This window comes from Aythya marila (genome assembly GCF_965140915.1).
Source record: "Aythya marila genome assembly, chromosome: 1".
Lineage (NCBI taxonomy): Eukaryota > Metazoa > Chordata > Aves > Anseriformes > Anatidae > Aythya > Aythya marila.
Genome location: NC_139042.1, coordinates 99,824,992 through 99,850,491, shown reverse-complemented (window position 1 = coordinate 99,850,491; position 25,500 = coordinate 99,824,992). Strand labels below are relative to the sequence as shown.

The 25,500-nt window shown below is 33.8% G+C and overlaps 1 protein-coding gene across 3 annotated transcripts in view; it reads right to left on the bottom strand.

Annotated features, from left to right (window-relative positions):
- NCAM2 (neural cell adhesion molecule 2) overlaps positions 1 to 25,500 on the bottom strand; it is a 283,943-nt gene that overhangs the window by 73,293 nt on the left and 185,150 nt on the right. For all 3 annotated transcript variants that reach the window (XM_082784603.1, XM_082784601.1, XM_082784602.1), the window contains exons 9-11: positions 17,656 to 17,806; positions 3,545 to 3,732; positions 139 to 235 (exon numbers count right to left, since the gene is read on the bottom strand). In XM_082784603.1, the coding sequence (XP_082640729.1) occupies positions 139 to 235; positions 3,545 to 3,732; positions 17,656 to 17,806 (436 nt within the window). The remainder of the gene's footprint in view (positions 1 to 138; positions 236 to 3,544; positions 3,733 to 17,655; positions 17,807 to 25,500) is intronic.

Below are 25,500 nucleotides of genomic sequence, written 5' to 3'. Positions count from 1 at the left end.
ACGCTACTTTTAGAGGATTAAAATTAACTGCAAACATTCCATTGGAATAAAATAAACAGAGAAAATTGTGTCTGAACTTCATTTTGATTAAAAGAGAAGAAAGATTTCAATAAACCTGGAAAAAAATAATTAACTTACCAGCTTGACCAAGTGTATACTCCTGATATCTTGTTCCTATTCTGTTTGTAGCTGTACAGTTATACCGTCCAAAATCACTGTCAGATGTGGGAGCAATCTTTAAAATGAATATAATTTGAAAATATTACTTTCTATTCAAATAACAAAGTTTTTTTAAAAAATCAGAAATGCAAATATGTTCTATTTAACCAATATGCAGATGAGTTCTTACTCCAGCCTGTCTAGTATATTCACCAAAATACAGATCTAGATTCACCCTTTTTCATGTTAAACTCCCCCTTTTCAAATTCAAATTAGGAAATCAAATAATAGGAAATGGTGACATTGTTTATCTCTATAATTTCACTTTTGAACAAAGAAGGAAAAAATTAATAAACTGCACATTTGTTCACAAAGACACTATTTGCACATATTTTGATTAAACTAAGCAATGATAGGTCTGAAAATTGCTGTTCCTATAGATAATGCAAGGACAATTTTTATTTTATTTATTTATTTTTATTTTAGTTTATGGGATTCACAATACACCGGACATTCAAGGAAAAAAAGAAAAGTTGCCAGGGAACAGCATAAGCTTTCTCTGTAGTTAACCAAGTGGCTCTATAACATTTATTCAATGTGGTATGGGTCTGTATTGACTTTCAAAATAGCACCAAAGGGTGGATTAACTGCCAACCTATATAAATTAGCAGAACACATTTCAGTGATAGTCCAAACTTTTCTTTAAAGGAACTGTGGAGACTGTTTCTTGGAAAGCTGTGGCTTTGTAAGTGTCAAATTATCAACAGCCTCTTTCCTCCATATAATTTAACATTTGAAACAGGTGTTTCAATTTGAATTTTGAATCAATGTTTCAGTTAATGTCAGATGTTGTCATATTTTTTTCCTCCAGAATTATTAAGCTAGTCCTGATGACTCCATCCAGTTCAATCAAAATAACTGAAATCCACTTCCATTGGGAGAGGTTAAAGTTAATACAGAGTCAAAGAATCATAGAAGGGGTTGGATTGGAAGGACCTTAAAGATTGCCTTATTCCAACCCCATTGGACATGGGCATAGACACCTCTTACCAGACCACATTGCTCAATGCCCTATCCAGCCTGGCCTTGAACACTTCCACAGGTGAGGCATCCACAGATTCTCTAGGCAACCTGTTTCAGTGCCTCACCATCCTCACATTAAACAATTTCTTCCTAATATTTAATCTAAATCTACCCTTTTTTAGTTTAAAACCATTACTCTTTGTTCTATCACTACATGCCCTGACCTGCTTTCTGCTTTCCCTTTCCTGCTTTCTTGGAGGCCCCCTTTAGGTACTGGAAGACTGGTATAAGATCTCCCTGCTCTGGTATAAGGTCAGCCTGCTCTTCTCCAGGCTGACCAACCCCAACTCCCTCAGCCTGTGTTAATAGGAAAGATGTTCCAGCACCTTTGCGGTCCTTCTGTGGACTCACTCCAACAGGTCCATGTCCTTCTTGTGCTGGGGGACCCGCAGCTGAACCCAGTGCTCCAGATGGAGTCTTATGAGAGCAGAGCAGAGGGGAAGAATCACCTCCCTCAACCTGCTGGTCATGTTGCTTTTGATGCAACTCAGGATATGGTTGGCTTTCTGAGCTGCAAGTGCACATTGTCAACTCTTGTTGAGCTGCTCATCCACCAACAGCCCCAGGCCCTTCTCAGGGCTGTTTTCAATCCATTCTCTGCCCAGCCTGTATTCATGCTTGGGATTGTCCCAGCCCAGTTTCAGGACCTTGCACTTGGCCTTGTTGAACTTCAAGAGGTTTGCACAGGCTCACCTCTAAGGCCTGTCAAAGTCCCTCTGGATGGCAGAGGTCCCTCTGGTAAACCACACCACACAGCCTGGTGTCATTGGCAAACTTTCTGGGGGTGCACTAGGTCCCACTGTCCATGTCACCAACAAAGATATCAAACAGCACCAATCCCAGTACTGACCTGGGGGTCAATATTTTGTTACTGATCTCCACTTGGACATTGAGCCATTGACATCAACTCTCTGAGTGTGACCACCCAGCCAATTGATTAATATGTGATGAGGTAAGTAAAAACCATTCATGCTTACCAATGTTTAGCTAACCTGTGTAAGCTCACTAAAACCAGAGGCTACATATGAGTTCTCAGGCAAAATAAAGGATCAGTTATTAGAATGACTTAATGTTTCCTTTCTGTCTTCTTCCCACAACATAACACAGATCTATAAATTTATAGTTAATTCCGGTAAGGGCTACAGAGAACAGATAATGATTTGCTATCATAGACCATTTCTCAACAGATAAATGTCATCACTTGTCATCATACATGCATAAATCAGCTTGTCATTTATTTTAAAATTCTTCATGTCATTATGCTCTATTCTGACATTGTATTACATAATGATGCACATTCTCTTGCTCCCCTCTTATCCAATTTCCCATGAGACAATCACTTAAAATCTCACAGAAAACTAGACTTTTCTATTACAACTAATGCTTCTTCTGAAAGCAGCAACAAAGTAACACACATACCGTAAATTTCAAGAAATTAGGTTCATTGTTTGAACTTTAGGGAAAAGACACAGCTTATTTCAGAATATCATATACATCTGGCTTGGGATCTGATGTAGGACCCCCAAACGTATTAGCCCTACAGCTTCTGAACCATTTTTCCCATGGCAACAGAGAAAAAATATGCTGAAGTTGCTGATACTAGATGTAAACAATGAAAGCTAATTTCCTCCACACTTCTCACATTCAGTCAGGAGAGAGTATCTAGTTGATGTAACAGGTGAGACCAGGACTGGAGATAGCGGTTGAATACACTTTGTTGTGAAATCATTAATCAAAGAACATGACTTGTTGTACATTACTATGCAGTAGTTCACTATTTAGTCATGATGATACATTTAGAGATAATAATAAAGATAATAATAATAATAACAATAATAAAGATAATAATAATAATAGAAATAATTGCCATCAAAACCAACTGCAGTTTAGCTTCACTTTCCCCTCCTGCTTTGGTCTTGACTGAAGTCACACATACATTTTTGTATATACCAAGCACCTACCAGACAGTTACTTTAATTTTTACTATCAACCCCATGGGTTAATATTATATTTATGCATTTATTTACTTGCAATAAATGCAGGTCACATTAGCGTTCAGTGTAGATGCAAAACTGAACAAAAGCCATGTACATGAGGTTTATTTTCCAAATGTTCACAAGAAATGTGGAGATAAATCAGTTCATACATAGTTTTTATTTTTTTATTTTTTATTTTTTAAAGAGCTTTACTTAAATTATAAATCTTAACCTTAAGCACACTGCATAAGACTTGCAATGGTGCCAAACTGAAGAAGAAATGAAGTAACTAATGTCACAATGTTGATTTATTTTTTAAGCCTTACCTCTAGAATCAGCTTTCTTCCTGCACTGTAGGTCTTCAGATGTGTTGTATTTTTTACAGGTAGAAGTAATTTTCCTCTCCTCCACTGAATTGTGGCAGATGGATTTGCTAGCACTTCACATGTTATATTGATGGGATTGCCTTCCCAAGAGTAATGCATGGTTTGATTTGACAGAAATGTTGGAGCATCTGAAAAATGGAAGTAATACACAAATATGTTAACTGTTTTAGTATAAAACATACTGTATAACTCCATTGAAGTACTACTCTTCTAAAGTTTTAACTGAATGCTGTTTCAATTTATTACTAACCGTGACAACATCAGTGTTCAACCCTGTTTTTTTTTTAAGCTCTTATTTTCATAGGTTTCTCCTCTGCTGAAATCATTTCAGCTGAAATTTTCAGGAAGAGAAAACCTGCTAATTATATTTAACATTAGGCAATATCAGGCCCTTGAAAGATGTGTCTCAGAAATGACAAAAACTGTTTCATCCCAATGATGAGAAACTCTCCAGCCAGACTCTGGGAAAGGCATGGTACATTTTGTTAGGGTGCATTATTACATGATGTTTAGGGTTCAGAGCCCCTGAAGTGCAAAAAAGTAATAGGCAGGTTCCTTCTCTGGTGATGTCTGCAGATGGATGTGTGGATGTGGCCCTGGGTTCAGTGTTTTAGCACATTGACTTCCCAAGCTGTTTATTACCTCCCAATGGCTGGTGACAAAGGGAGGTGCAGTATGAAAGAGTATGTACACTGTTCAGTTGCTGATTTTATAGTGTATCCTTTTGCCATGGAGAAATTACACTCACTCTGAATGTTCATAGATGTAAACGCTTCACCAATTTCCTATCAGATCATATACTTTATGAAACCTTTCTAAAGAAAGATGCTTAGCTGTGTGAATAAAAGAAAAAAGAACACCTTAAATTTTGCTATGCATTTTACCTATTTCAGATAAAACATTGTGCATATGAGTACTTTTTTAATTTAGGCTATCTTCATGCCAGTTCCTTAAGAAATCATCAAGCTACAGAAAAACAAAGAGATGGTTCATCTTCTTTACAAACCTGCCTGTAAATGGCTATACTAAACATGCAGCCAAACACTGAATCAGATACAGAGAAAACTGCTGGCTTGCAAGCTAGTTATATTTTTCAGATCACAATGCCAGCAGTGACAAGGTTCTTCCATTCTACTCACTGTTTCCCTGGAAAACAGAAGCAGTGTAATGGTCTTCAGAAAGAGCAAGAGTGGTTCTTTCCTTCTTCTCTGCTTCTGTCTTGGGTAAATCATATTTTTTGTCTATTGAATATTTATTTTGAAATCAATTTTCCATTTTAATCCCACTCTTATTATAGTTTAAGAGTATTAACTACATATTATTTACATTACTGAAAGCAAAGGAAACACAAAGTTCTTAAAGAGAATTATCAGTTATAGCTGGTGCCATGGTATCTCTTTTTAATACTTGAACCTTATATGTCTATATTTATATTTTAATAAATAGCTCTAAAATGCTTCTAGTTGTGTCCCTGGAAATTCTGTTCTAGTCTTCTAACAATTAGTTTAAATTTACATTAGAAAATTCCTACTAGGTCTATTAGAGACTAGAACACATTTTACTGAACAGTGAAATTTAGCTTCAGGAATGGTTTTAAACTACTTTCTTGTTTCTGAAGTACATGTTTTCAACTTCTTTTTGTGTCTGCCTTTGTGCAAAAATGCAACTTTTCAGTTTTATTATGCTTCTGGTGCATGCACACATACAGGCTTAGATCAGAGAAAACTGTCATCTATTCTAAGCACAGATCAAGTCTGCTAAATTGCTCAATGCCATCAACATATATATATATATTTAAATAAATATTCAGCCTTTATTTTTATAAAAAAGGAGATGATTTCATCCAAGTAACTGAAATATGTCTTCCTATAACTTTATTTACAAGACACAGGTGCTCTTCTTTCCTTTTCAGATGTTATGGTAAGTAATTCTACTGCTCTTTGATTCTCATAGACCTTTAAAAACATATTTTAACATCTAAATATATTTTTGCAAAGAATGGACTAATAAAGAGTATTCAGGATATGACACATCACAACAGTGGATCTCTGTGAAGATAAAAACAAAATTTGCATATGCCTGATTTATGCTTAGGTATGGTCAGGAATGTCAAACTGCCAAGAGTCAGACACTTGGCTTCACTTCCTCTGGAAGTGAAGTTAGCAGTGGGATCCACCTGAAGGAAAACTGCATGAACTGACTTCTTCCTGGCAGACAGCTTTTGCACTGTATGTGTGCTCAACATATGGGTCAGAAATCTCATCACAGTGTGCATAAGACACAAAATGAAGTTATTTAACAACAGATTTTAGATAAGTCCTGTCCTCCATAATGGACAATTTCTCAAAGTAACTTCACTTTGTCAATGAACACTGGCATGAATGTGGCAGATAGAAAGATACTCTGTTAGAACCCAAATAACTTTCTCCTCTTAGGAAAAAATCACATGGTTTGATGCTTTCTGTTGATTTAACTATACATTTGGCCAATTCATATCCTACTTCCAAGACTTACATGTGAAAAGGGAGTGTACAGTTCCTGTAGGTACAAGCATCTAGGAGAGTAGTGACTTTCGGTTCAAATTGCTCTGTCTTCTAAAGGCAGATTTTGGATCCCTGTACTATCTGTTTACTTATATTTTAAAAGAGTAGGTGAGTTCTGGACTGTCAAAGTCCTTCAGATAAAGCTATATCAAAATCAACAACTCCAAAATGCAAAGCATTGCTAAATAAAATTAGCTTTATATTTTCTCTCTCAAAAGACTGGAAAAAAAAAAAAAAGGCTTTGCAGTAATTTCCCCAGCAGCTGAAAGATCCAATGTAGCCAACAGAAGAAGATACTTTCAGGCAAATCACCTTAAATAACATGCTCTTTGATTTGCTAGTCAGGAATAAATAATGAGTGATGTTTCATACAAAGAAAATAGGTCTGGAAATATTTTTTAAAGTACAAATAAAATAGTTCCTTATATATTGTTAGATATTTCTTATACAATAACAAAAAAGCCAAATTGAAATGAAATAACTTTTATAAGAACATTTTTTTCCTCTAGATGCTTTCATTGCTAACTGTAGTATAGTGTGCTTCAACGGTTACAAAATTGTGTAAATAAATGTTAGTACTAAATGTTACAAAACATTTAGTATTGTCATGACTTTGGGTGAGACAGAGTTAATTTTCTCCATAGAGGCTCCCACCATGCTGTGTTTAGGATTTTTGATGAAAACAGTGTTGTTTTCATGCCAATGTTTCTAGTTGTTGCAAAGCAGTGCTTACAGAGTCAAGGCCTTTTCTGCTTCACACTGCCCTGCCAGCAAGCAGGCTGGGGGTGCACCAGGAGATGGAAGGGGACACAGTCAGGACAGCTGGCCTCAACTGACCAAAAGGATGTTCCATGTCATGTGACATCATGCTCAGCCATAAAAGCTGGGTTAAAGAAGGAGGAAGGGGAGAACATTTGGAGTTTGTCTTCCCAAGGAACCGTTACACTTGATGAGCCCTGCTTTCCCAGATGTGGCTGAGCACCTGCCTGCCAGTCGGAAGTAATGAATGAATTCCCAGTTTTGCTTTGCTTGTACATGTAGCTTTTGCTTTCCATAGTAAACGTTATCTCAACCCATGAGTTCTCACACTTTTATCTTTCCAATTCTCGCTCCCATCCCACCTGGGGAGAGTGAGCAAGTGGCTGTGTGCCAGGTTGAACTACAGCAGTCCTTTTGGCACTCAATGTTGGGCTTGAAGGGTTCAAGACAGATTTGATTGCAATGTGGAGTGTGCTAGAGCAAAATTTACAGATGCTATGGCTGTTTAGATGCTAATTTGCGGGCTCCTGTGCTTGACAGGGGATTGCTCACCATACTGTATGTTACAATCCAGTGCTTGTTTGTGGATGCTTTTGCTTCTGCCATTTGCTCTACACCTTATCATCTTGCTTTGCTCTGCCTGGGAACATTTTGATAACAGTTATGGCCATCCAGCTGGCCATAACAGGTCATCACTGCTGTTCCTGTGCTGCTGTACTGGACAGGCTGGAAATCCAAACTGAACTTGAGTCAGAGGGACTGTGACTATGTAGGAACACATACACCCCGAAGTGTCTCTGGCCATGGATAAATTCACTCATTGCAATGCTAAACCCTATGGCCTGGTCCAAAAGGACAAAGGGTGGAGATTGTAATGGATATGCCTTTAAACTCTTGTAACCCATGATTTGAGTTGCATGTCATGAGAAGTCCTATAGCAGAAACCTCTCACGCCAATAGGCAATGAGCCTCACAAGACACAGTGCAAGTACAGCAGTGACCTGAACTGAGCTGGCTTTGGTGTCCAGTATCTCTATGCAGTGCACTGCCTCTCCTGTGCTGAGTGACCACCATAACAGAAACTGACAGGTAGCATTACAATTAGGAGTGTATGTATGTGGTAACCCATATACTGTACAAGAAGATTGTGTAGGAGAAGCAAAGCCTGACCTGAAAAGTGTCTCTAGCATTTAGATATCCTTATTAGGCGTAATGTCTGAGAACAGTGATTTAAGAACAGACTCATAAATCATCTGTCTCATTCAGAACATAATTCAATTAACAACTTCAAAGATCCAGCTCTGGTGTATGCTAATAGTTATACACAAAATTGGATATGGCAAATTACCTGATTCAGCACGTGTGTCCAGAGAGCTGTAATAGGAAACTGGTGTGCAGAATCAGATTTGTACTTCTTCATTTAAGAACGCAGGTTTTCAAACTTTTGACTATTTGTTCCTCAAGTAATTCATCTTCTTGTATCATACAGTGAAAATATATGACAGATTGTTGGATGTTTCCTGTACTGTATTTTTGGAAGACTCTCTCTTAGATGGTTAATACTGTTACGTATTTCCCATCATCAGGAACACAATAAATGGCATCCTCTAACAAATCTATTACTTTCATTACCATCCATCCTGTTAAAGCACCTTACATTTTTGTAACTCCACCCTATTTGATTAACAGCCTTCTATTTTTCTCTTGTGTTTTCTCCCTCTTGCCTGTTTGGCAATAGCCAATATACTGAAACCACTAGCTCTTCCTTGGAGATAAAGTAGAACCTCCCATGACAGGTACAATAACTGCCACATTTTCTTTTAACAAAATAATATTAGAAAGACCTCAACAAACTAAGCCAGATGACTAGATTTTGATATATAATCAACCTTAGGAGGAAGATATAAAGTACAGTTTTCATGGTTACTAACTTTCTCAATTTTCCTTCCAATATCATGATCATGTGGCTGCAAGGAAGACCTTTTAAATCTGAATGTGAAATTCTGAGATAGAAAAGCAAATGAAAATTACCACATAGTAGATTTTAAGTTTCATGATTACTAGCTAAAATGAGAGGGCTTTTTTAGAATCTGACTTTTTTACAGATGGACACGTTTCTTTCACAGCAGGTACAGTAATGTTTTCTTTCCCCTTCCCGTTTTTTTTTGGTTCTTCTCCACATGCGTATAATAAAACACATGCTATTCATTATCCAGTTTATGCAAAAGTAGGAGTCCCCTCTTACTGAACACACTAGCCCCTGGTCACCTTGACTATGATATTTTTGATACACAAACTTCACTCTAATTTCTCCATCTCTAAAACTAGTTTTCATGAGGATAAGGTACCTTTCTGCTAAATGCAATGTGTGTTGTTGATGATAGCAACTTCAGCCTTAGCAATGGGCAATGAATGCTTGCATGGTTCTACTGCTTGGTGCTGGCAGAGATACAGAAATTCAACATATTTGTCTCTGAATTATACTTGATGCTAAGGAAGAAAGTATTTGGTTGATCACTTAAAAAAAAAAAAAGAAAAAAAAAAGAAAAAAAGGAAAAAAAAAGCCAGCTTCATAGAAATATCTTCTGTGAATGGATTAACTTGTCTAAAATTTTTATGTTACTGCTGGGATACGGTTTTCAGGGTGGCATTTTAATCTCTTCAGTTATTTCGGTTTCACTAAATTTAATCTGAATTCATAGTATCCTGATTTACTAATGCATGATTTCGAAAAATCTGTGTTCTTGTGAGTTGTACAAATCCCTGATATTTACTTTAGATACTTGTAATTTAACAACCAGAAATAGAGGCAAGGCATTCCCTGCAAATGACTGCTGTGAATTCTACTATTTGTTTTCTGTAAGGCAACTCTAAGTTAATGTTAGTGTAACTATTTATTAAAAGATTTATTTTGGGGTAAGAAGTGTAGAAAATATCTGCCAGATGGAGAAAAAGATTGTAATAAAATTATAGCTATAAAAAATAAGCTATTATGTCAAAACTGATGTTTAAAATAAACACTGCATATATCTGTTAGCCATTAAATATCTAGGAACACTGGCCATATGAACTAAAACAAGATCTCTTCCCCTCCAGATCTCTCACACTAATAATTTTTATTTTAGTAATAACATATTTATGCATTGTCAATTACTGACACATCATTGTTGGGTGGAATCACTATGTATCAAAATTTCAATTGCTACCTGTATTTCAGGACAGGATTACTGGAGTAATTTAGGATTATCAGACTTCTGATATCATATATTAGATTATGTAATTCTGACATAGCCAGAAGCAAGCCACAATGTCTTTCTCAAATCAGGACACTAACTCCCACCTCTTCCCCTATCCCACTTTTCACATTTTAAGAACAAAATCCAGCTTCATATACATGTATTTACCTTCTGTATTTTCCTGCCTGACATTCTTACCTCCATGTCTCCTGTTGGTCTCTTCTCTCTATTCCCTAATCTATCTACCTACCTACCTACCTACCTACCTATCTACCTAATATACCTACTATATTCCCAAATCATAACAGTTGTTCCTATATGGAGCAGGGACTCTCAGCCTTAGCATCTATTCACTTTATTTTAACACACAGTGCTGTCCATACAAAATCTCTAAGTAATTTTTAGGAATGGAATAAAAATCCCAACAGCATTAATGAAATTACCTTGTATATCCAACTCCATTTCCAACAGGTTGATTCCCCTAAACCTATACCTTATATCCCTCAAACCTCCAGTACACAGTGTGCTCAAACTCACCCTCTCTACTTTAGCCCTATGCTGCTCCCAGTGTGTGCAGAAACAGCAGCTCAGGGGCAGGTTCTGTGGTGCATGGACTCCAAACCAGCTCAGAGGGACCTTGCCTCATACACTGCAAGCAAAGCTGTATGTTTCAGTTTACTGTAAACAGTACAGTAGATCTCTTTTTCAAGCGTCTGCCACTTCAGGATTCTCTGAGCACAACTAAAGATAAACTATTTAAAGATACTCCAGGTAATGCAAAATATTCTGCAGTTAAGGGAAGTAAATGAAAAAAAAATGTTGAGGCTACAAATCTAACTTTAAGATATTTTGTTCTGTTCAGGTTGCAAAGTTTCAGCATCACACTTGCTATCATAACACCTCATTGTTTGTTTTGCAGTTCTCAGATGCATTGCTTCTGCTCTGCTGTGCCTGTTTTGGAGGTACAGAGAAAAACACAGACTGTGTTGTGCTATTATTTCTTTTTTTCATTTACAGGTCATTACTGTATAATATAAATTACACTTTACATAGGATGAAATTACTTGCAAAATTCTATTGTATTTTCAAAGAATGAACAGTTTAAAATTTATGTGTTAATTATCAATGAAAACATTTAACATTTAGCCTTGTGAGATGAACTCATAAAGTAGAACCATCACAAAGGAAACATCAGAAAATTATTTATTGTGTGCATGTGTTTTTTTAACCTTTACTTATATAGTTGAATATGTGAAAAATGATGGCAGTAAGCAAAGATGTTGAGGAAAATATATTTACTAAAAAAAAAGACTAAATTATCTGAAGAGAAACAAAACCTAAAAAAAAAATATTCAAACCAACAAGCCATTAAAAATCTACTTAAAACGATATCAAGCTCATTGTAAGGTAAACAAAACCATGTTGTATTAGGAAAAAACAAAACAAAACAACAACAACAAAAAAAAAAAAACAGAAATGTTCTTGATATGAATGTAATATTTTAACAAGTCATAGACAGGCCAAAAGTTTTTAAGATGGAAATTCTGCTCTATGGTATTATTACACCCTATTGGGCCAAAGAATAGGTAGATTTACTATACAGATGTAGAAATTCTAATTTTACATTTATTGTGGCAGAATCAGAAAAAGACAACAAAGCTGCATTCATCACTGCTTCAGTACAGGAGGACTTAGTAAAGTATTTTTGCCAAGTGACTTTATGCAATAATCCTCATATTTTGGTCAGAATTCAACATTTTTATCCCCTTTAAGTCACTGCAATGTCATACCAAATTTTCTTCTATGTAAAAGCAAAAAGTAGACAAAAAAAATAAAGTTTTAAGTCTTAATCAGTAACATTGCTGAGCTCCAAAATCATGTCAGAATAACTACAAGTATTTCATGATGCTAAACATTAACCTACTAAATCTCTATTTTATCATTTTAAGCAATAAATTTGACAGGAAGACCAATAGTATTTTACAAGAAAAGCGGTAAAATCTTCTGGAATACTTCAACATTTTGTTTCTCTTGGTGGCTTTTGATAGCTTTTTTTTTTCTTTTTTTTTTTCTATTTTTTTTTTTCCTTAGACCATATGATTGTGTTTATTTGTTTTGTTTTCTAGCTCTGATAACAAGACCATCATGATTTAATTGTATGGTAATTGAGTCCTCAAAAGATGGGACTGTTTAGCCTGGTGAAGAGAAGGCTAGGGGGAGATCTCATCAATGTGCACAAATATCTGAAAGGAGGACATAAAGAATATGGACCCAGGCTCTTTTCAGTGGTGCCCAGTGACAGGACAAGAGGTAATCCCTTCCAACCTCAAACATTCAGTGATTATGGGAATAGCTGTGGGCTGTTCTACACTGACTTCTTTTAAAAGAAACTGAATACAAAGTACGAACATTTTTCAGAATTCACGATAGCAATAGGTAGCTGGAATTCTATTTGGAATCAAATAGGCTACAACATTTGTAACGTAACTGCCCACAGTAGCATTATCTTCACTAATTCAAAGCCTTCTTTCCTTGACATTAGGTAGACTTTGTGGTTCAAATTGTTCAATCTGCTTTTAAGTAATTCTGTGTCTTTGCAAAGGTATAAAATGAACAGCATGAATCCAAAGCATCTGCATTAACTGCAGTGCTAAGCAGATGACTAACATAACAAAGTGGAAAGACCTAGAGGACTATTCATAAAGACCTAGAGGACTATTCATAAAGACAAGCTGGATACTGTAACAGTAATGAGATTGATTTCTAATTGAGGAAGTTGAATACTATCAAGTTGAGTAGTATAATAAATACTGTACAAGTTTATTTAAAGATAATACTATGCTGCGTATGCTACATGACTTTTTTGGTAGCACTGAAATAATGTTGCTAATTAATAAGGAATATAACTACAAAACTCATGTTTGGACACAAATTGGTAGTAAGAAAATCTTCTAATTTTTGGAAGAAACTTTAAATTACTTAAATACCAGAACCTGCTTTCTAAGAAGTCGTATTTGTCAACCACTCATGTGGCTGGTCTCATACAAAAATGCCAAAAATATTGCCAAATGTAATAATGCTTGTGATGGCCTATTATAGCCCACGACACTAACCTTCATGTATAGTGATGAAGCAGGTATCAGGACAACATTACTGAAAATAATACCTTGAAGAAAGATGACCTGTTATATCCAGTAAGTCAAAATTATTATTATTTTTAAGTTCTTCAATTCTAATCACTGCAGTAAATAATTTGTAGAAATACACACAAGAAATAATGTGTTCTCTCATCAGATTTTTTCTTCTTTTAATTAGGTCTGTTTTTTTTTTTTTTTTTGTCTTATCTCCTTCGCATTTTGCATTTAGTTTCAAAACAAATATATCTCTTTAAAAACACAGTGGTACCAAATAGAAATGTAAACATTTGCATACGAAAACTGTGACTTTGAAAGGCATCTGATCATATTGCAGGTACGATCATTTTGTAACTCACTAGGATTTGTATATTGTACCTCCTCAGGCCCTTCTGAAAACCTCATCATTATTAGAATACCTCTTGCTTTATCTATTTTTGTATCTATTTCTATAATGTTTTTATTAAAAAAAAAGAAAAAGCTGTCTATCCATGAGAAATTGTAGCTAATTGCTACAAACACATCTTAATACCCAATACCTAGTATACATCATATATGCCAATTTTTCAATCAGTTGATTCAGTTAGCAGTAGTAACAATGATGTTTATTAATAATAATAATAAATATACAATATAAACTAGGCTTCATATGTATAACCAAAACTTGCAGTTATTGATATCTATTAGTAAATAATATTTTTATCTTCTTTTTCTTGTACTTAAGTATTTTTTTTAAATTGTAAATACAAGGAAAACTAAACATAACTAAACAAAAAAAAAAGACTTTGTAGAAAGAAATCCTTTTAAGTGACTCTGACATCTCAGCAATTTATGTCTGTCTAACATTTATTTCAGATTAAAGGCTGGGTTAACCATGCCTGAACGGTATCAAACTGATAATCTCTTCCTGTCCTGGCGAACTGCTCTTATCATCAAAAGCAACCCCAACAGAGAACAAGGATAAAGTACAAAAACTCTGTGCAATCTTGCTGTCAGTTTAAGTTTCTGATAGGGGTCAGTAAGTAAAAGCATGAGACAGTGACACCAGGGCACCCTGTGCCTCAATTAGTCCTGTTTGACTGCACTGACATCTGAAAATGTGACAGCAACATGCTCCTCTCCTGACTACATAAACTAGCAAAGGTATTAAAAACCTATAAAGAAGACTACTGTGCTTGTGTGTACTTGTGCTTATAGAATGGTACTAGGTGGATTGGTTAGCTGTATCTAGGAGCTATGGAACAATATGTACAATTAGACCTTGCTTATTTATTTATATTTAAATTTTAAAATAGTTATTGAAGCTAATGCTAGAATAATGTTAAATAATAAAAATTCTGCTAAAATGGCCCACTAGTGATTATGCAAAGAGTTAGCCATACTTAAAAAAAAAATCCTTCTCAAAAATGGGTTTGAAGAGAATAAAACCAAAATCATTAAAATTACAGTATTTTGAAGATTTTTCAAATCTGCAATTTGGTAAATGAATATTTGGAAAAATATATATATAAACAACCCTGATAGCAACATTTGTAATTACAGTTAATATGCTGAAAAAAGATCACTAGGAGAATAATACACAGGGAGTCAAAACATTTATTTGATACCAACTTCACAGAATCTCATATAACTACCCTCTCTTTTCCCATTTTGCTCTGAATACCAATCGTTTAGTTTTTGAACATGTATCTTTTAGTGAAAGTCTCTAACCAGCAACTTATGAAATGAAATAGCCAGAATGATACTATGGTAACTATGACACCTGCTACCAAAAAAAAAAAAAAAAAAAAAAGTACTTGTAGTTCAGAAAAGCACTTCTAATGTTTAAGACAACACAGCCTTGTATGGAAACAGTGGTAAGAAAGTACTAATAGATTATTTTATCGAGACTGTTTCATCACAGAAATTTATCACAGAAACTAGATTGATGAGGGATGAGGCCAGAATGAAGACAATTTCCTCTGAGTACACTATTTTAAAGGACAGAAATCGTTTTAATTACACAAGTGTTTTGTTGCCTGGGCAGGACAATTGGAGTTCATGTAAGAGTATAAAGTTATTTCAAATGCAAACTAAAAAACTGCTCTGACTGGTAAACCTGAATACCAATAGAGACAGACTTCTGTTGTATCACCCCAAAAATACATGCATTGTATTACAAAATTACCTGACACATAATGGACATGAAAATGTTTCTACTTCTGTTCTATTTTTTCCAGCACAGATGTTCTTAGAATATTTGGTTGAAACTTCAATAACAGTTAAAACTTCAAGAAATGAAAATTCTGGTTTTAGACATTTCAAAATTTTATGGTAAATAAAAATATTGTGTTATACATTAAAAATCATCATTACAATGTGTCATCTATATGATGATAGAATAATATTTCTGTGTTTTAAAAACCACTTTATCAGAAGAATTCTGAACTGTAAAAAGTTTTAAGTTGCATAAAAAGTATATCTACTGAGGCATAAATACATAATTAAAAACAATATGATAATCCATTTTCACATATATGTATTTGATTGTTCCCATACATATTACAAATTAAGCCTGCCACACAATTCACATTAACTCAATTGGAATATATTACTTTTAAATTCATAGCATTATGTACAAAAATTTCACCCTGAAAGGTGTCTTAGATGACATCAATTCATTCTATCAATCCAGAATTTTTGTTATGGACTTTAATATGAATTCTGCTCTGCTAATGACTTTTTTCCATTTCTTTTGGTATATTTCATAAATTTGGAATTTTTTGAAATTTTTTCATTTGGAATATTTCATAAATTGTGACGCATCCTATATCTCCCTTGTTAGTACCAAAAAAAAAAAAATAAAAAAATTGAATTTTAAAGCATAATAGCTACATAACCTTAATTAACATTTTTTCCATGTTATCTTATGCATACAGTAGGATACAATTTGGAATTTTATAGATATTTTGAAGGAGCTTCACTGCAATTTAATTTTTATCTAGTAAAATATTTTTTTCTTTTAATACATATAAAATAAATAATTATCAGCACACCAAGTAAGTGTCATTAAAGAAAAAATATTTTAAATATGCTCCCAAAAGAGTTTTTGCAAATTATTTTGCAAAGTTTCAAATTCCTTCAAATGTCTATTTATTGAAAAACAGCTATGTTAAAGCTATTAATGAACACTGTATTTATTTCTTAGGCCTTCTGGGTTGGCAAATCATTGCATTTTTAAAATCCAGTTAGAACTTTGAAATTTCTTGTTTTCCTTTCAGATTTATTTCCTATATCAACATCCATTGTTTTCCTGTGAAAATGATGGAACATGCAACTGTAAACTGAAGTCACTTTCAAAACTCCTCAAGACATTACTCAGCTGACAGTCTGAAATCATTACTTAGCTCTGTACTATAGATCTTATTCCAATGTCTATTGCATTTCAGTGGAAAGACACTCCTTCAATTCAGTGTAACCATTCAATCAAATACTTTTCATGCAACCTTTCTGTTTTTTTTTTTTTGTTTTTTTTTTCACTTTTTTCAAACAGGCTCACTGAAGCTATTCTGGAAAAAGCAAAATAAACATATCCTGCAAATTTCTAGCAAAATAGAATAATGATTTTTGGTTTTCTTTTTTTTTCTAGACCTTTGCTTTAGAAGTTTGAACAAAAGGGTGTTTGAAGAGACAATTTAACACTGAATTTTTCTGTATTTGAAATTTATATCCTCTCATATAAATGGCTTCTAAAGCATCAGACTCTTCTCTAAACAAAAATAATCTAATTTGCTCCTGGATAAAAATCAAGAGTTTTGAATAAAGCAACCTGTCCACAAAGCAGTCTATCCAAATGAAATTGTCACAAACTTGTGAACTCCAACTCCATGAGGACATATAACAAGGGCTTGATATCTGGAGGAGCATTATTAAGTAAAAGAAGTAGGAGAAAAAAAAATAAAAAGCAACCCCAAAATACAAAAACTTTGTTGCATCTTGGAAGTTTCAGCTCAAGTCTGAGTTGTTGCTCAAATCAGTCTTTACCTTATCCCAGTGTATACTGTATACATCCAGAGCAGGCTCCACCAGACCAAAGATGTGAAGATATTAAGTTTAGCCAATTTGTAGTTATTAAGTTTAGCCTTAAATAAGTGGGTAACATCACAGATCTGAGATGAAATCCTTTTGTGCATAAATCACTGACGAGGGTCATGTCAACTTAAAAAAAAGTCAGTATCCCTCCACAGAATTCAGCATTACTAACTACTACTAAGAACACACTTTCTTAAATTATGCAAGTTTAAACATGAATTACCAGGAACAACTGACCTTCCATTAAGAATGTACTTTTTTTTTCTTTTAAAACAAATTTTAAAGAGAAACAAAATATTAGAACTTACATTCAATATCAAGGTACATGCTCTTTTGGTGCCCACCAATTCTACTTGCAGCTTCACAGTCATATCTCCCTGAATCTGACAACTTCACATCTTTAATATGCAGTGACGATTTTCCATGCTGCCCTTTGACTTCTATACGGCCATCTGGGCTCTGTTTACATTGATTCAGGAAAAAGAAAGGTTTTATACATATATGTATATTTACGTATGTTTTATATATTAAACACCATTGATAAGTATGACTGAAAGCATCTCTTCACCTGTGGTGAAGTTATTACTAACAGCTAAGCAATTTCTAAATTTGTCAAATGAATTAAAAATATATAGAAAAAAACATTCTATTTTGAGGCACTATAATCATGTGAATAAGTACATGCTTAAAGGAACACTGTCAAGGTAAACCACCACATTTACCAATTTATGACTGGCACAATGAGTGACATACTCAAAACCTGTTTATTACCTCATTTATTTTGCTATGATGCTGCAGTTAATGAAAATACATATGTAAATTCATAGTATCACAGTTGGCATTATCTCTCTTGACCTTAAAGTGCAACTGTGAAGCTGAATAGAAATACCCCCAACACTATGATCAAAATACAAATCCAGTCATAGATTTCTTATTTTCATTACTCATATTTTCTTGACAGAAGCTCAACATTGTTAAAAAAAAAAAAAATCATGATTCATAAATACAACTCGAATTTCTGGATTTCATTTACATATGATTGCATGGAAGAAGGTGGGGCTGAAAAATGAATACCAGCTTCTCTTTTTCTAGAAGATAAATTTTGTATTTATCAACTTGATAAAAATCCTTGGCTCCCCACCTCCTGACCCAAACCTATTTGTCTTTCAAGAGCATAAAAGAGCAGGGAAAACTAAATAAAACAGTTTAAAAAACTCTACTGTTTGACACTACAACTCCATGGAGTAGTATACCTGAGGGAACAAAAAAATAGACAGTTATTTTTAATCTGGCTCTGTGTTTACTTGTTTTGTAGCTTTGGGAAATATAGCTTCTTTTTCAATTATTTTTTTCTTTCATTTAAGAAAAAAAAAAAAGTTGATACAAAATAGTGATGTTTACCTACCTTCATTATTGAGGAAGGTGAAGAAAAGAGGGAAAAACAGTAACTATTTATTTGTATTGCATTTAAACTTGAAGCATACTTTAATGTTCAATCCTATAAATACATACATTCATAAATATACAAATTGTTACCTCACTGAATGCAAGAAAAAATGCATACAATTTAGATTTCAAATATTCAAAATAAAGCTGTCATATAAAGTATATCAGATTTCTATGAAGGAGGAGTATCCAAATTAGAGTCCAAAGACACAGAATTTTGTTTCCTGTGAAAATCACACAGCATAGACACATAAACTAAAGTTATGAAATCCTAATGCAGGAGAAAATCTAAATTCCTCTGGATTGATAAAAATTAGTAAGATCACCCATCTCTTTTTTCATTCCTAATGATGAAAATTCTGCTTTCATTTTACCTTTAAAAGATGAAAGAACAAAAATATGACATTACTAGTAAACATGCTATACTACTGCAATACTGAATGTAACAATTTGGGGGGGGGGGGATTTCTTGGTATAATTAAAATGCAATTTATTTAAAACAAAACAAAAGTTTTCTAATCTCTATATATTTTACAAGCACTTTGCATGGCATAGTTCATATCAGTATTATTTAATTACTGATTATTTGTTTTTTTAAAAAAAAGTTATCTACATTTACAACTGTAAATCTACTTTATTCATACTTAAAGTGTACATATACTTTAGCCATTTTCTGATTTTACTTTTGTTAGAAATATTTCTCCTAGAACTCACATTTTAAATTGTGAAAATAGATATGCTAAAACAACCTGTGACTATGAGTCATAGATACAATACTACTTGGATAACAACAAAGTTGTTATTGGTTATCTATTGGTTCAACACTAATAGCAAATTCTCTAATTCACTATATATTCACTATAATTAACTCCATACTTTCCAAAGAAGAGATATAAGTGTTACCTCATGTTAAGAAAAAAAATAAAGAGACTCACAAAGATCCTTAAAATTAAATAACTATTCCAATAGATTCACTTTCTTGTTTTAGTTTATGCAATTATTTTCTAATATAGTTATATTTCTAATATTTTATAATATAAAATAACTTCGCTATGTAGACATTTGGTCTGTACCCAGAATGACTTTCTCATGTATAAAAAAACATATTTTATTCAAATACAAATATTTGAATACTGAAAAATATTAAATAGTGAAAACTATTAAATCTTAGGGAAAATATTTTTTTCTGTTACTAGGGAAAATAAAACCTAATGAATACTCAGAAAGATAGGAAGTTTTTGATAACCACATCAACATGAAATACACGTTAAGAAGCATTTTGAGAGGGCTGCTTGGTTCATTTCAAAAAAGTGAGGTATTTTTTTTTATTCAGGTTATGCGAAGTCAAAAAAAACAAAAACAAAATGCATAAAAATTGTAAACAATAAAATAATTTGACTACATGACTCATAAAACATCGATATTCACCGAAGTTAATTTCTAGTTATTTCAAGGGTGTCTGAAAATGATCTCTTCAAAATTGTTTATAAAATAATGAAAAATATGTAACAAGATATTTTCTGCTACATTCCTCTGAACCTGTATTCCCCTGTGGCTTCATGAACAGTTAAGGAAGTCCTGTTTCCTGGTCCTATTCTGAAGATGCATTGCAATAACACCTCAAAGCATTCAAGACTAAATGGTTACAATTCCATTCATTTTTCTGTAAATATGTTGAAATACTTTATTCAAATATACTGTGAGGCTAACATTCCTGAAAACAAAAAAAAATATGAAAGAAAACAAAAGTGAGTGCAAATACAGTCCAAGAAAATTCCATTAAAATTAAAAAACATACACATATTTTGAAATAGTTTCCTATGCCTAGAGAGGATTCCCAGAATATCACAGAGATTAACGCACGCATATAAAAAATGCTAGAGAAAAGAGGCTACGATGAATTGTCACTAGGATTTCAGCAATACCAGTAGGTCTGTATTATTTCATTCCAACCGTATAAATTGGTTAACAGGAATGTAGGTAAATAAGCCAAGTACATATTAGGATTATAGAAAAGGTACAATAACAGTACAATTATGCTGAAGCACAGTTCGGAAAGACCAGAGAAAAGACACAGAAGTTGACTACTGCAAAGAGGAATGAAGAATCTGGAACAAAAATATAACACACAGTTTTAGCCTTAAGCAAAAACTGAAACCACACTGGTTATATTTTCCTGCATTTGTAAATGGCATTAGCAAAATTGGAATATATAGGCAAAGGAGAAGTCTGCATTCGTATTGACCCCTAATGTCAGTCTTTTTATCCAACTTTTAACAGCAAATACACAATGTCAGAGGGGCAGCCCTAACCTTGGGGCCTGTGTCCATCAGAACTTGATAACCCTTGGTAATATCTTTCTGAGGCTTAATTTGATCATGCACTGAGTATGGACAAAACACATTAGCACCAATTCTGGCACTGCAGCAGACCAGAACTGAAAGAGGCAGAGAAAGTGACATGGAAAAATGAAGTACACTGCATGTTCACGGTAGTCCTAAGTAGAGATCCACACTGGGAAAACAGCATTGGAATTTCCACTGGTAAGAAGTCAAAATACAAATATAATCTCTATGAATGAATAATGTTAGTAACTCTCAAGTCTGCCTGACACAATAATGCACTCTTACTGAATTGGGAAAAAATCTTTTTTTCCTTTCAAATACTGTAGTGGGAGAGATGCAAATATATATACTAAGGTGTTTTCTGCTAGATAGAATAAGTGCACATGCTTTTATTTCCTAGTAGCATGAAAGAATATAAAAAATAGACAAAAAAAACAAAACACAGACAACCAGAACAGCCTCTGTGGTTCAATAATCATGATTTCTGTTGATTCACTGAATTACTCTGTACAATAGCAGAATACGAATAATCAGTGAACTCTCAAAAACATACATGATCAACACAGTTCCATACAGATACACGTATTTCTCTACAGAGATCCATAAGTAAGTATTATTAACAATGGCTTACATGTAAAGACATTGGAAGTGTAATTTCAATTAATTGACCGTTCTGTGTACTGCACCTGCTATAGAAAAAAAAAAAAAAAAAAAAAAAAAAGAGAGAAAAAAAATTGTCCCAGAAGTGAGACTTTTATTTTATTTATTTATTTATTTATTTTTTAAAGCTTTTTGGAAATAGTAATGAAATCTCAGAAATCAAAATATTTTCCAATGACTGTTATTTGGAGAATGTTTTAATATTCATAAAACAATACTTGTTTGTTTTTTTACAAGCTCGTGACCACCGCAGAGCTAGAAGACACAGGAAAAATCTTCAGCAGAGGTTTTTACAGAGTTTTGCTTACAATACAGCTGGATCTGTGTCTTTATCCATATAAAACCCATCCCTTGAACAACAACAAAAAAATAGCCTAAACATCTTTAATATTTTGAATACCTAGTTCTATGTATTTACAGGTCTCTGAGAAAAAATATTAATAATGACAATATTGAACAAAAAAAAATGCCTTCTGAAAATTAAAAAAAGGGATGAAATCTCTCTTTACTTGCAATATTCTTACTAAGAAAACATAGCTTAACCCAAAACAAATCATACAGTAATTATAAAATGGGAGCTATCTCATCACTTGAGATTAATTTTACAGATTCTATAAAAATAAATATATATTTAGAATATATATATATTTAATATTAAATTATTTTCATGCTGCACATGGTATTCTATTACCTGACTTTTTCTGTGATGCTTGTGCTTCCTGAACTTTTGACATGACCCACAGTTCCATACATGAATATTCCCCATCTCCTTACTGGCTAATGTGGACCTGACTGGTCACTGCACAGCTTCAAAAACATGTTCCAGAGCTCCCAAGGTAATACCAGAATGATGATAACCATGTATTTCAAGGGTTCCACATGTAGAAGAGGTATGCAGCTTTCAGGGTATGATTGCTAGAGGGAATAGCAATGTGATGAGAGTACAATATCCACAAGGAGATATGAGCAGCTTCTGGGACAGGGTAACATATTCTGATACCATAGAGTGTTCAATCTGCACAATTCTATTGGCATCGTAGTTTAAAAGGTATAATTTCTCAGGAGGGGAGAATTAGCTGATTATGATGCTTAGAAATTGTCATTCTTTTTCAATTGTAGTAAGCTGTACTTGGGAAGAAGTGAATGGTGTGATTAGTGGTTGAGTTTGATTTATCAACCATTTCTCCAACTCCCACTGAGGAACTGTAGCATCAAATGAGATGAAGTTGTATGGCTGCCAAAATGTGCATTTTGAGCTAGCTGAAAGCAAGAGTGGAAGGTGAGAACAGATGCAGAAAGTGGTGCCTTGTTTGTTGCTGGATTTAGATAATATTACTTGGATGGTTAAAGCAGCTGTGACTTTGTGTTGATTATCTTCCCTCCTACAAAGTTTATGGTTTGTCTGACAAAGTACACCATCCCTTGAAGGCCAAGTGAAAGACTGATAGCAAAAAAATTCCTGCATTTAAAATCTAGACAAGTTGAAACAAGTTGCTACAGTTTGTTTGGTTTTTATTTTAAATTTTAAAGATTTATTTGTGATCAAAGTGCCATTACTCTCCATGGCTATGCCACTGCACATCAGCTTTGCCTGTCGCTATAGTTACCAAATATATCTTCTGACACCTTGTGTACTTTAGTGCTATTTTGGACACAGACTGCATGTGTTAGCAACAGAAAAGATGAATAGTGGCTTAGAATTCAGAGCGTTGTTTCTTTTGTAAAACATGGTGCAACATACTCAAGAACAGTCATTCCGAGAGTAAATAACTTCAGCAAAAACCGCAGGATTTTTTCCAGTTCAAATTCAAAGGAGCTGCTGTAGATGTAGATGGTAGAAGATCCACACACAGGGGAAAAAGAAGTGGAAAAAGAAAAATGAATCAGTTTTAACTTTATGCTTAGTTCTTCCTTCTTCAGAGCAAATAGTCAAAAATTGCCAAAGCAAGAACTCGTTGTCTTGGTCGTGTTCTGAGTATGTGTCATGGAATGTAAACAAATACTGATTACCAGAATCATCTTTGGAATTTCAAGAATCACAGATTTTAGGAAGCTTTCTGATTTCAGATTGTGTTGATATCCACACAGGAAGAAAACTTCAAAACAGGTACTTCAGTCTGACGTTTCTTTTATGGGATATTTAAGCAGATCATAATTGCACGTGAAACTGTTCCTTGAAGCAGCATGAAAGATAAGACCTTTCACAACCTAACATGCTGATACTAAATGATGATAAAATTCCAGAAGTCTATTAAATATGTGACCAGAAATTCCTAGTCTGAAAATCTACCTTTGATGATGAGAAAGGGCTGTTGGTCACAACAGCCATCATCGTGTAGAAGCTGATGGAAGCTCCCTTCTGGATTATGGATGGTATATTCACAATATTTCCCATTCTCTTCAGGTAAATGTATTCTATCCATGTACCTGTTGGAGACAGCAGAAAATTCCAGAGTATTGCTACGTGCCTTAAGGTCCAATGAATCAGAATAATGTTACAGTAGTGTCTTGGACTTCATTGATTTTTATAGGAGACCATGTGATTCTTTTAGAGCTGCAGCTCATTTAATTTCAGCATGCTGCATATTCCTGAATTGGCTAGAAATTTGTCTTCCCACAAGGATGAAATTAATGAAGAACCCATTGTTTGTAGATATATAGTGTAACACCAGGAAAGTCACAAAAAAATAATCTTGAAGAAAAAATACTGTTGTTTGGATTTTCTGTTCATCTGCAGGCATAGCAGCTACTCATAGAAATCATATTGAAAATTGTAGCAGGTTCTATGCAGGTTGTTAACAGCATGTATAATCTCAAAAAAAAAAAAAAGTATTCTTGCAAGCTTCATATAACTTTTAGAAATTATGATTTGATATTTGATTTCATGATGGCATTTCTTTCAAACCTACATTGTTAAGCAGTGAGATGACACAGCATATCTGATACACCAAAACCACATACTAAGACATAAGACAGAAAACTGAAGTTCTTTTCTTGGTTGGCTTTTACTCACAGAAGTGTATGACAGAAAAATAACAGAGGAAATATGATTATCAGCCATTCAAGATTACTTCAACTGAAAATCAAAATCACAATAAAGAAACTGTTGATGATTATTAATGTCAAAAAATTTAGCATCATATGATAAAACCTTGTAGAGGGAAACGTGCATTAGTGTTGGCCATAAAAATAACAATAGCAAGCACAAACAAGTGTTTAAAAGGATAACAGAAACATTACATCTGTCATAATTACATATACACTTCGTAATTACAAATTCTGATTTTACTGATTTAAAAGACTTAGTGGTGTTATTCCTGAGAATGTCACTGATCTGAATCTATTGCAACTATGATGCCATTAACAGATGACCAGCAAGATCATCAGGAATGAGACCAGCAAGCACAATAGTCTTATTAAATAAAAACAAAACAAACCAAAAAAACATGCAACGCTCCCCCTCCCACTTTTTACTATACAACTTTCTCTTATTTTAGGCAATGAAACCTTACTGCAATTTGATTCCTTGGTTAAACGAGAATGACACATAAGTGATTATATCCCAGCTTTTTAAATCTTTAAAATGATTGAGAAATGTTTGCAGCTTCATAACAAACTGGTCTAGGATTGGTATCTGCTAGCACAGACTCAAAATACTGTGATTTACCAGAATTTATTCTCCAGTGATTTCTCCAGAGAGTT